Source organism: Sminthopsis crassicaudata, chromosome 4 (genome assembly GCF_048593235.1).
Source record: "Sminthopsis crassicaudata isolate SCR6 chromosome 4, ASM4859323v1, whole genome shotgun sequence".
Taxonomy (NCBI): Eukaryota; Metazoa; Chordata; class Mammalia; order Dasyuromorphia; family Dasyuridae; genus Sminthopsis; species Sminthopsis crassicaudata.
Genome location: NC_133620.1, coordinates 124,912,870 through 124,926,345, shown reverse-complemented (window position 1 = coordinate 124,926,345; position 13,476 = coordinate 124,912,870). Strand labels below are relative to the sequence as shown.

General features: G+C 35.5%; 1 protein-coding gene across 1 annotated transcript in view; it reads right to left on the bottom strand.

Annotated features, from left to right (window-relative positions):
• Window positions 1–1,154: 1,154 nt before the first annotated feature.
• The window catches only part of TBXT (T-box transcription factor T), a 12,864-nt gene continuing 542 nt past the window's right edge, over window positions 1,155–13,476 (bottom strand). Inside the window, exons 2-8 of the mRNA XM_074265170.1 lie at window positions 12,465–12,729; window positions 11,435–11,569; window positions 9,568–9,629; window positions 9,387–9,448; window positions 7,153–7,329; window positions 4,540–4,669; window positions 1,155–1,933 (exon numbers count right to left, since the gene is read on the bottom strand). Coding sequence (XP_074121271.1) covers window positions 1,660–1,933; window positions 4,540–4,669; window positions 7,153–7,329; window positions 9,387–9,448; window positions 9,568–9,629; window positions 11,435–11,569; window positions 12,465–12,729 — 1,105 coding nt within the window. The 3' untranslated portion in view covers window positions 1,155–1,659. The remainder of the gene's footprint in view (window positions 1,934–4,539; window positions 4,670–7,152; window positions 7,330–9,386; window positions 9,449–9,567; window positions 9,630–11,434; window positions 11,570–12,464; window positions 12,730–13,476) is intronic.

Sequence of the window (13,476 nt, the reverse complement as noted above, 5' to 3'; positions counted from 1 at the left end):
AAAAAAAAAAAAGGATCAGAAACCTACATCACAAGTGGTGCAAAATGATGTATAATGTTATATTCCCTTCTGAAGTATTTCAAACTGATTAAATAGATCACACTTCCAAACCAAACTTCATGAAAGAAAAAAGAAACTAAAAGATGAAAAAAGAGATTAGTGTACTTATTTTCACAAAGTGCAAAATAACATTTTAAAATTATTTTACTAAACTTGAAAATGCTTAACTTATTTTCAAATACATGTTATACATGATTAAATACAGTTTCTATTAAAAGAGACAGCTATAAAAGGATTTATACATTCACTGTACATTTTCACAAAATAGAAGCCACCAGATCTCCAAATTTACAAGAAATTGACAAAGCATATCATTCTTTTTCGGCCAATGGGTTTTGGTCCTATAAACTCCTTGAAAATGTGTACTGACCAGTTTTATCCTGCATTGTTTTCTTGTATTAGGATAAAGACAGAAGATACTTTTAGTTTTTTTCTTTCTACCTCTTCATTGCATTTTCTTCTAATAATAGAATTTTAAAATTAAAACACAATGTAGAGGTCCATGTTGGAAAGGAGATTAAAATTAAAACTAGTAAATTTCATAATTCAGCTTTACATTCACCTCTCAGTAACTTTAATTGTGTCCTGTGCATAATTGGTCTAATACCCACATTGGCTCATGCTATAATGTGCAAAACAATCACAATGTGAACTATAAATAGGAGACTTGAAATAAAATTAAATATTACAAAGAACCTTGCTTTCTTTATCATCTAATGATTCAAAGCTGCTTGAAATGCTGCTGAATAGGGAGTTGCCTGAAAGTATCTTATGATCCTCTGCAATCAAATAGCAAAACCACCTTAAAAGGTGAGAAATTTGATTTACATAATAACAACTAGAGCAGCCAAAATTTGCATATTGCCTTTATTTAGCAGGAAATATTTCCGGCTGATTGTCTTTGATTTTTTTTTTCTAATAGAAAAGGGAATATAAGCATACAGTTGTGGCATAATCTAACTATACAAATAATTGCAAATGTTTAAAATAATAACACTCTAGTGGACTGAGAATTCCCAAATTTTGACTAAATCTTTGTGCAATTCTAATATTGTTTCCAACTATCAATTTACTCTGTCTTTAAACAGCTCAACTACAATTATGTTCATTGATATACAAAGTGACCTGGAAATTGATACAAAATAACACTGATTTTTCTTTTTAACTAAATGGAAAAGAACAGTTCATTTAAAGAGGAACGGTATACTTAAGTTACCTCACTGACTAAAGACCAATGGTGAACTGATATATCATCAAATATGGAATGGAATCTTGTGTTCATGAAATTTCTGAGTCCCAGTCAAACAAATCTAGGTAAAAGTAGACTGGTTAGTATGTTTGTCCTAAATCCAATTCCCCATGACACATAAAAAAGTCCAAGTCCAAGCCCAAATCTGAGCTGCTGCTCCTCTTTCCCAGTATTGAGGACTTCATCTGGCTTTCACTCCTTTTAAATGTAGTCCAGAATTCTTTCTACCCCTTTTATTCCCTGAATCATTTAGAAAGATCTTTAGGAGTAGACCAAATCAGCCCATGGGAATCAAGAGAAACAACAAAAAGTCTGTGCAACTTTTTTTTTTTTTTCCAAAATGTCTCTATTTACATGGAAGGTGGTGATACAGGTGTCCACGAGGCTGTGAGGCGGGCATGTGCTGAAGCATCATACTGGCTGTCAGGGATATCTGTGGCTGAGACACTGCCTTCATACAATGGAGATCCAGAGGAAGAGGAAGCTGGAACCGCATGGGGCAGGGAGGGGTAGTGTGCAGTGGAGCCCCGCAAAAACTGAGCTCCCAGCCCATTGGACATCCCTGCTGACTGAGCCACTGGTGTGATAGTGCTGTTACTCACCGACCACAAGTTAGGATACTGACTGGAATGAAGAAAACCTGAATGAGTAAAGAGAGCATGGAAGCTGGCCGCTAAAAGGAAAAGCACATTTAGATGAGGAATACAACAATAGATTGTCTTTATAATAATAAGAACTTGTAGGGGGCCGGTGGTGCAGTGGATAGAGCACCAGCCTTGAATTCAGGAGGACCTGAGTTCAAATCTGATCTCAGACACTTAACACTTCCTAGCTGTGTGACCCTGGGCAAGTCACTTAACCCCAGCCTCAAAAAAAAAAAAAAAAAAAAGAAGAAGAACTTGTATATCAAAATATTTTTCAAAGAAAGGTGATAGAGAAAAGTGGGCACCGTTATAATAATAATAATAATAGGAGCTAACATTTGTATAGCACTTTAAAGTTTGTAAAGTGCTTTAGATATTTTTGTTTTCTCATTTGACCCTCATAGCATCCCAGTGTGGCTGGTGCTGTTATTATTCCTATTTTACAAATGGGGAAACTGAAGCTAAGAGAGATTATTACTTGCACAGAAATAGATTTAGTGTCTTAAAGAAAAACTGGAACTCAGGTTTTCCAGGACTGTATCTCTCCTTCAATAAGCTACTCCTGCCTCATTTTGATTCCTCTTTAGCAGGTAAAGGCGCTAAAGCACAAATGACTAGTCTAGAGTTCCTATGTAAACATACACAATAAGCGTTTGATGAATTAAATTAAATTACAAATACTTATTAAGCCTCTACTGGCTAGGACATAGAATATTTGCATCTCAATTGAACCTTATAGTTTAGAGGGGAGGAATATGAAAGAGACATAACAACTTTGTTAAAAGAGGGAAAGGCAAAAAGCCTTTACCAGCTTGCGGTATCTGGGAAGGATTCTTCCAGGCCCTAGACATTTAAGTTTTAAGTCAAGTATGATTGGAAAAACTAGGGGGAATGGATAACTCCCTAACATAGAGGTCAGTAGGAAAAATTTTCCAGTGACAGAGGAAGTCTGGGGGAAATGGTTGGTCCATCTAGTTTGATTAGTTTGATTTTGAACTGTATGATGAAGAATCTAAGTTTCCCAATTCTCAGTGCTATATCCTTTAACAATCACATTACATGGAAATGTTTCTTAGCTTATGAAGGAGAGTTATAATGAACTAAGGCTAATTCAATATTATTTTTTGCATTTAATAACCCATAGTAAAAGCCATTCAAGCATGGTAGCTTGCATTGAGAATCAGGAGGTTGGGTTCTCTTCCTAGCTCTGCAGCAGATGTCCAAAGACATTGGTCATAAGGACTAAATTACAATTGAGGACATTACAGTTGAGCATGTGTGAGTGTGTGTGTGTGTGTGTGTTTGTGTGTGTATTAATAATTTTTAAAAGAGGGCTTCCTGGAATATTATAAAGCTCACAGAGCTAGAAGCCAGAATCACAAAATTGTGAAAGTTGGATACAGAGAAGAAAAAAGAAAAAGAGCACTTGCTAGACCCTTGCTTAGATGCCAAGGACAAATTCATTTAATTTAACTTAATCTGTATTTAATCTTCACAAAAACCCTGTGGGCTAGGTGCTATTATTTTCCCCATTTTACAGCTGACAGAAACTGAGGCAGACAGAAGTTAAACAATTTGTCCAGTGTCAAACAATAAATGTCTGAAGTCAGATTTGAACTCAGCAAACATACAAAAACAATCTCCACAATAATATACTTGACAACTGATTATCCAGTTTCTGGCTGAAGAACTCCAAGGAAGAAGATCTGATTCCCATCCTCTCTTTAGGATCCCATGGTTCTAATTGTAGGGAAATTTTGTTTTTGTTTTTTTTTCTTATCATCAAGACTAAAACTGCATCTTCCCCCTACTGTTTCTGGTTTTACTTCTGGGGGCAAACAGAACAAATCTAATCCCTCTCTTCTACAACATGCTTTCACACATGGCTATCATATTTCCCCTAAATCTTCTCTAACTAGTTGTATAATTACTTAGAATCTTTCTGAAACTTTGTCTGAAAAACAAATGGGGGTTAATTCATCTGAACAAAAAAATGAGAGGGGAAACTTAAGTCACCTTCTAGTTCTAAAAATTAATGCCCTTTATAGCCATTAATGATCTCAAGAATTAATTTTATTTATTTCTGAATTTGAAGTCCTTGCCCCCAGCCAGAGGACTTGAAGTACTTAGCATCATTTTCATCAATATGTCCTCTGCCTATTTATTCCAGTCCACCCCCACCCCTTTAATCCCTTCACTAATTCTTTCACTTAAACCAATTCTACCTACTAACTCAGAACAGGAGCTGCATAGTGAGATTTTCTATTAATAATAAGATAAAAAGGTTGCATGTTAGAAGTTTAAATGAGAATGGAGTTTTCATTTTTTCTATCACCATAAGGTAGCTCTGCCTGAAAGCTGAAAGTGGACTACAGCATGAAGTGAAAGTTACTTTCTCCCCCCCAATCCCAGCTGTTGTTCTCTGTATGTACTAAGCCAAGCAGAAGAGCAACTAGAAAGGAGACTTTAGTTCCCTCCTAATACATGAAAAAAACATGGCTTCATTATTCATGCGATATGCCAACTGGTAAGGGTCCAAACCATGATTTTGTATAATCTCTAAAGAAATATAAATATAACTCTTACCTAGAACCTGCAGATGTGCCAGTATTATGACTCATGGGCAGCATACTGGTATGGGTGGGCATTCCAAGACTGGACCAGTTGTCATGGGATTGAAGCATGGATAGACATGCAGAAGAATTGTCAGAATATGCTAGAGAATTTGTAAGAGGAAAAAAAGAAAAAAGATTACTGGGATATCTCCTAAAATTCAACTTGATGCCAAATTTAAAATGCTCAACAGAGCAATTATGCTAAATGATTATCATAATTAAATTACTGTTATATATTAGAGATATCTGATTATGTCCTATGACAATGCTTTTAGACTAGTTTGAGACTTTGCCAATCCTATTTGCTTAGAAAAATATTAAATAGTTGGTGTTGGAAGACACATATTTAGAAGTGGTAAGCTCTACATAGTCAGACATTTTGGTGAGAAGGGAAAATATTCTACATACCTAAAACTGCTTAGTTGGGAAAGAAGATTCTATAAAGAAATTATGTATATAAATAGGAAGGAGTTAATATTGAGTGGTAAGAAATGTCACATAAATATAGAGAAATACAGGAACAGAAATGAAGCGACAGAGAATGAGAAACAATATTAGAACAACAACTGTGGCAAAATAAAACCACAACCAGGGTCAAAATCTGATGCAAGTCATAAGAACTGGAAGGAAACATGAATTATTGCACTTAATTTGATAAAGCTAATTAAGCTTGACTTCTCTATGCTATCTTTTAAAACAATTTTCTTTAAATGTTTTTGTTGATGGTTACTAAGTTTTGAAAAGAGTTAGAGAATCTGGGAGTAAACCCCTCTCTCTGACAGCTAAGTGATCTTGGGCAAGTCAATTTAAATGTGAGATTAAGGTATTGAACTATAGCACCTGTGAGATCCCTTCTAGCTCCAGGACTAGGTCAGTCATATCTAATTTTTCTTGAACCCATTTGGATTTTCTTGGCAAAGATACTGGAATGGTTTGTCATTTCCTTCTCATTTTGCAGATGAGAACATTAAGGCAAATAGGGTTAGGTGACTTGCCCAGGGTCACATAATAGTAAGTGTGTGAGTCTACATTTGAACTCAGGAAGATTAATCTTCCTGATTCCAGATCCAGCACACTCTCTGTTACACTATCTAGCTGCTCAGATCTTGGACTATGAACTTTTTTTTTTTTTAATTTAAAATAGAGAAAGATTAAGCATTGTCAATTATGAAAGGCAGATTTACTTTTAAAAATATCATCTAGTTTCTTTTGCCATATTGTTTTTCAGGGGCTAACTTGATAATAATAGAGGTATCACTTCATGCTCACAACTAAGGTTTTTCTTATTGGTAAGATCATTAAAGCCAATAGAAGTTATTGGGAGTTACTTTGGAGGTAGTAGAAAGGAACCAGGCAAACCTATCATTCTTTTATTTATGCTCCTCTGTGAATTGAGTTAGCAGTGTCAGGGGGGAAAGGCACCTCCCTGGGTCAAAGAGCAAAAGTGATTTAAAAAAAAAAAAAAAAAATATATATATATATATATATACATATATATATATATATATATATATGCTGATGCTGAAGGGTAGGGGGAAAACCATATCAACCCTATTCTTCAGGACATGTAGTTGAAAATAAAAAAGATACATATGAAATCAGCAGAATCCATATCTTACAATAATCAAGGATTCTTAAGTTGGGGTCCATGAACAGGTTTTAAAAATATTTTCAACTGACTGTATTTCAACATAATTATTTTCCTTTCTAATCCTATATAATTTATTTTAATAAATTTTTTAAAATTCTAAGAATATATTCATAACACAAAGAAAGTTCAAATCTCCTGCATTAAGTAGTATATAATATATACTATTATATGAAATATAATACTATACACAATTTCAGAGAGGAGGAGGGGGCAGAGTACTGAAATCCAAGTTTTGCTGTGTCAGAGACCATTTCCAAAAGGATAAAACTACACAGGTTTAAGCTGAGTTTTAGTTGGAAGAGAGAATCTCTGGTTTTTATTTTTTTATTTATTTTTATTTATTACTGGTTTTTAAAGTCAAATAGCCTGGTTTTTATTTTTATTTTCAAAACAAAAGGAAGGAAGGATGAATAGAAAGATTACTGTATTGAATCTAATGTGATTCTTCCCTTAACAGGGTCCCAAGAATTCATTTAGAGTCTAAAATGCCCATTTCATGCTGTTGGTAAATGTCTAGGGTGGTGAAAATAGAGAACAATTTTACTTGGTTAAGTGTTACTCGTTTTGGTTTAACCTTTGATAGAAGAGATGCTCTAGAACTCACGTTCCAGGCTGACTTAGGGTGACTCTCATTAATCATTTTCCATCTCTTTTTATTTTGCATGAGTAAGATACCCTGATACCCACAGGTTTCATGGACATACATGAAATCCAGGCTAAATATCCGAAAAGTATAAGCAATTATCTTACTTTCTTCCCCTTTCCTTTCTTCCCTCTCCCAGGTCCATGTCTGTGTACAATTGTTCCCTTGCCAGAAGGCAGCTCAAACTTCATTCATAAGTGTTTGGAAAAGAGTTCTCAGTGCTTCTGGCTAGCCATTCCAAAATTAAGCTCTTTTGGTCATCACCAATTAATCACAGTCATCAGACTTACTTGGAGAGTTGTTTCGATGAGTATAAGGGTTGGGATAGGGAGATGATCGGTGATTCCTCAGTGTGGGGTACCGTTCACAGCCATGTGTAGAAGAGAGTGCCAAAGGAGCACCAAACTGAGCGTGAGGATTTGTGGGTGGACAAAGGGTACCAGTTCCAGGAAGAAGCCATCCTCCTACTATGAGCAAGAAATACTGAGTAACTTTAGAGCATATTATCAGTCAGAAAGTAGGAAGAGAAAAACAATCTGTAGGTTCTATATTGGTTTGTAAAATACATAGTTTTGCTCACTAAATTGTGTTTCTTTTGTAAATATTTCCCTCAGACTGCTGATCTCCTTCCTTCCTTATTTCCCCTGAAATAGCTTCAGATCAGTTTTCCAGTTAACAGTCTAGTTACATAGAAAGTAAAATGAATCAGAAAATTCATGTACTCAGTACAAAAGCAAGAATTCAGTGTTTGAAACAATCATACAGCAAAATTCAGAGTTTAAATCTTTCTTATATTGAAAAGTGATTTTTAATCTTTGTAAGTAGGAATGATTTTGGCACTGAAAATGCAGACCACATCTATCCTTATCTTAACAGACAATTCAAAGATCTGTGGTTTAAAAAAAAAAAATGTAATTTAGGGAATCCAAAACACATGTTAATAGTTCCTACAAGACCTTATTAGGATGGGAAGATCCCCCAAATAATTTCTTTCTTCATGTGTTCCTTTCTTCTTTCCTTCCTTCCTTCCTTCCTTCCTTCCTTCTTTTCTTCCTACCTTCCTTCCTTTCTCTTTCTTTTTTCCTTCCTTTCTTTTCCTTCCTCCCTCCTTTCCTTTCTTATTCCCTTTTTTCCTTCCTTCTCTATGTCTCTTTCTGTCTTTCTCTCAAACAGCACACATACACACAAACACAAACACACCTTTCAGTAATTTAAAATCCATTTTTTCTTCCATTTCCTTTAAAAAATATATATAATCTCTTATTTCAGAAACAAGGGGACAATTAATTTGCATAAGCAAATGGCTCACAATTACCAAGCTAAGAACAATTACTTAGACAGTAATGAGCAAATATACTCAAAACATATGTGAAAGATCATCTGGGATCCCAGTGTGTTTATCATCTACTTTAAATGGCTTTACGTACTTTTTGAATTACTTTACAAGAGCTCATTAACTATCATAGGATAATAAACAGCTACATATTCAGAAAGAAGAGGAAAAAATTTTAATCAGAAATGTGTTGTGTCTGTCAAATCATCTTGCTAGCACTTGAAATTACTGGTTATAATCCTGATAGTTCCAAAATTATCATTACTTTTTATCTTCAAACTCTCCATTCATTTATTGCTTTGTCTGCATGCAGTACTTTCCCAAAGGTTCTGATCTCTGTTCTACATATGGGGAATAGTGATACACCTTTACATAGAGATAGGGAAACATTCCCTCCTAATATACCCATAGGGTGAATGGTCCCAATGTAGTTGTATAAAGAGTGTCCTATTTGTTTAGAATTCACAGCTCCAAGAAGAAAGCATCCAAAGCATACCAAGATGAAGCCAAATTCTAATCTTTCATTTATCCTAACAGCCATCTAGAAGCCACTTTTGATTGCTAAGCTACCCCTGATCTCCCAGAAAGTCTGGTCCAATTCAACTTTACCTTAGGTGCAGAGCAGAGCAATTTTCCAGACCCCATAATGACTTGGAACTGGATTTAGCACTTCCAGTAACATTTCAGACTAGACTGCCTTAAACCAAAGCTGTCTTCCCAGTTTTAAAAAGATATTTACCCACTAAATCCATTTATTAGAAGTGAACTATGCTTATGTACATTTTTCTTTTGTTCCCCCCAGAAGAGAGCCAGATTCTGAGATTCCTAGGAAATGTTTATCTATTTTTCTCTCTCTTTTCATTTTTCTGACCCTGATTCTTCCCACCTATTAAGCTGCTTCTGTATATATGTGCAATGAGATAGAAATGAATAATAATGTAGCCCTGATCACGTATAACTTCCCTATCTAAATAGATTCACAAATTCTGAGAAGTGCTCATCTTAACTAAAGAGGTAATCAGTACAGGCAAGGTGGGGATCCCTGTGTCCTGTGCTCAGAAGGACAATTTTCATACCCTGCCTTCACTCAGTGATCCCAAAATTACTTTCCTTGACTTCTAGATCTATCTCCATCTTCTGGGACTTAATAACAAAGTGTATTATAAAACAATAGCTCAGTATGGAACATACATTGTGAATATCCAGTCTGTTGGTTGTCTCCTGATTCTTCCAGAATATCTTTGTGATCACTTCTGTAAAAAACAAATTTTTATCAAAAAAAAGAAAACTCTTCCAAGGAACATTGATAGAACTAATATTTGAGCTTTTGTATACTTTGCTGAGTGGGCATGGTTAGTAGGAATTCTCTCACCTTTCCTTTGCATCAAGGAAAGCCTTTGCAAATGGATTGTATTTAATTTTAAGAGCTGTGATCTGAAAAACAACAAGAAATTGAATTTGCTAATATACTTTTGCATTGCCCCAGTACTAAATTTAGTACTAAACAACACCCCACAAAAGATCAACAATCAGCAAATATAATATTGAATTTTTATGAGAAAGTCTTCTGTGACAAATGATGAGGTTCTAAAGAAAATTTCCAGGAGTATCATTCATAGATGGAGTTTGCTTAAAGTCATTTCCTAAAGAAAATCCACCATAATAATTTTACCAAAAATCATCTAATTGTCTAATAGTCTCAGACTTACTTTCTGGGTATATACAATGTCAAATGAGACCTTCATGATAAAACCTCCATCTTCTCTTCTAGATTCTAATTTGGCCATGTACATTTATCAGATTTGTTAAATAATTGTCAAATCTCAAGGATATTTTTGGTTGTCTAAGTTTTGTCAGAGAATCAGAGATAGTTGAAATCTCTATTAAATCCTCTCTAAGATTTTATCCCAAACTATTCAAACAAAGAATTCTCTGTTGGACAGAAAGACTTTTTCTCCTTTCAAGTCAAAAGAAGATCCTCCAATATCCTTTCCTCATTGGACAATTGTGATAAATAGGAACCTCCTGTATCTATCTTAATTTATACTTAAGAGCTGGGAGGGATGATATCTGCCATAGTGTAGTCCAAGCCCTCTCATTTTACAGATGAGGAAACTGAAACTAAGAAGAGTAAAATAATTTGGCCACAGGTGCCAAATGACATAGCTTCAATTCAACTCAATGACAGATGCAACTCTTTATGATAAAATTAAAGAAATGGCATGCATTGTCATTTTTTAATTCCACAAATGCAAAAAACCCAACCTTTTCTTACTATTTACTTGTAGTAGTAGTACTACTACATTTGTTGATACTACTATAGCATTTTAGATATCTAGGTAACACAATAGTTAGAGAACCCACCCTGGAGTCAGGGAGACTTATCATCTTCCTGAGTTCCAATTCTGGGCTCAGACACTTACTAGCTGGGCAACTCTGAGGAAGTCTCTTAACCCTATTTGCCTCAGTTTCCTCATCTGTAAGATGAACTGAAGATTATGACAAAATATTCCAGTATCTTTGCCAAGAAAACTCCAAACAGGGTCACAAAGAGTCAGGAATGACTGAAAAATGACTGAACAATAACATATAGCAATTTAACATATATACATTGTTTTCCACACATTCTTTCATTTGATAATATTGGATAACCTACTGGATAGAGATTTTGCCTAGAGGAGAAGAAGTGCTGCCCTCTAAAAGATACTTGCTGCTGATCAAGGACAAATCATTTAACCCCTTAAGCCACTCTCTAAGATTAGAAAATAAAAATTTATAGACTACTTTAATATAGAGAATTTCTTCATCCAAAGGGCTCTATAGCTATGAAATCAAAGATCAAGAACCATACTTTATTATATTATTTCTTTTTAGGTTTTTTTTTTTCTTCTCCTCTCCCTTTTATTTTTCTTAAGCCTGTCCTCCACAGTACTCAACATATTTCAAGTGCTTTGAAACTATAATATTAGTCCAGAGGTAATTTAAAAAATTTTTAAAGTTTAAACAGAATAAATCTCAGTCTCCCTCTCTTTCTAACTCCAAAATATATTTGCCCAAAAAACAGAACCAAATATGATCCTTTTAAAAAGATAATCCAATTCTTCTGATGTTTATCTTATCTCTTCTTCCCTCTCATTCCCCTCCACCCCCCATCCTCTTTTTTGTAGGGAGCTCCAAGTTTCAAATTTCTGATAAAGTGAAATCCCAGAAGCAAGGAAATTTTGAATAATCCTTCCTACCTCTTCATTCTGGTATGCAGTCACTGCTATAAACTGGGTCTCAGGAAAAGAGTGGCTGGTTATCATGCGCTGGGGCCCACCCACTCTCACTATGTGGATTCGGGGCTCATACTTGTGTAGAGAGTTCAGCATGATCTGAGGAAGGCAGGAGAAGTCCTCCATTAGAATGCATGGTGGAAAAAACCAATTTCATCAGAAAGAGAAGTCATTTACTTGACACTAAAGTTTTTAGGAGAAAGATAGCCATTCCAGAACCCAGAGTCCATATCCGAAGCATAACAGATCCATCCCAAATCAAAGTGAAAAAAGTGTTCTATTGGTTATATTCACATAAATAAATACCTCTTGATGTATTTTTATTTGTGCTGCTTCAAAGAACAACCTTTTCATAAAGGAGTATGAGAAATATGCTATGCAAACACCATTAAAGTCAATGAAAGATAATCAGAAAAATCTGATTTTTTTTTTCATTTTTGGTTGGCAAAATTAAGATCCCAAGCCTCCATAATAGCTATGGCTATCTTTAAAAACCTAGATTTGTTTTGCATCTTGGCAGGAAACAGCCTTCCAGTAACTGTTCCCAAACGCAAAAGGAAAAAAAAAAAATTTAGAAAAATGTTTTTTATTTACTATAGGTTGAAACAAGCTTCAAGTTGTAAATATTATAAGAAACATTTAGTTTTACTAAAAGAAATGTTTAAAATCAAACTCAATACATGTCCCTAGCTTTAGGATTCCTGAAACCTACTTATGGGGTGGGAATGGAATAACCCCCTACCTTTCATATAATACTTAAATTTAGGCTTCTCTTTTTCTCTTTCTGCTCATCTGCATTTTAGAGAGACTTAGTTTTCCTGTTATCAACTTCATATAAATAAGAAGTTAAATCTTCAATCAGAAATGGGAAGGGGTAGGATTCTTTTGCCTGAAGAGATTGATCACTGGGTGGCCCCCTGGGTCAATTCTTCTACCTTTTCAGCTTAGAACTCACTTCTCACCAAGAGTCTGTCAAGATGAGGCCAGGACCTACCTGTCCCCCTCCATTGAGTTTGTTGGTGAGTTTGACTTTGCTGAAGGAGACAGGTGCTTTCATCCAATGAGCTCCAAAGTTTGGTGAATCTGGATGAATGTAGACACAACTTGGGGCCTGTGGTTCTGGTTTGCCCCCTGGCACCCACTCTCCATTTACATACTTCCATCGGTGATTGTCTGCAGCCACAAAGTCCAGCAGGAAAGAGTACATAGCATTGGGATCTAGGCCAGATACATTTACCTTCAGCACAGGAAACATTCTCCTGGAAAGGAGGAGAAACAAACAGGAGATGAGGGAGAATGGGGTTGGAAAAGGAAAGGAGAAATGGAGCTGTTTGCTGTACTCAGAGAAATTTGTCGCCAATATGTAGCAATGTTTAAACTGCTGATCCTAAGGGTCCAGCAAAAGAGACTCTGCTTCCTCCTATTTCTTGGCTGGTTGCAGGGTTATTATGAAAAAGGTAGGACAGGGAAATTTTAGTAATTGAGAAGGAAAAGTAGAGGGAACTGGAAAGCAGAGGAGGAAAGGAAGTGGGAGAACTGAAAATTAGGAAACCCAACATTTCCACATAGGTCCTGAAGTATGGAAAACTTTCTGACACACTCCTGGGCATTCCTATAGCACTTATGACTAAAGACATGGTCGAGAAAGTATAAAATGCATATCAATTCAGGGCCCTGGCCTTTCAAGCTAACCAATTCTTGAGACATAGCACAAATCTGCAAACTAAAGTGGTGTGTGTGTGTGTGTGTGTGTGTGTGTGTGTGTGAGTGTGTGTGTGTGTGTGTGTGTGTGTGTGTGTGTGTGTGTGTGTGTGTGTGTGTGTGTAAAAGAAGAATAGGTTGGGGGGATGGAAGGAACAATATTTCCCAGAAGAAAAAAAGGGAGGTAAAAGATTTCCCCTCCCAGAAATTAAGGTGCATATTCACAGCCTTTCCTGGTGTGTTTCCAGACTGCAGAAATTTGCCTTCTAAATTAGAAAGTTTACCCTCAATTAATCAGAAACCGA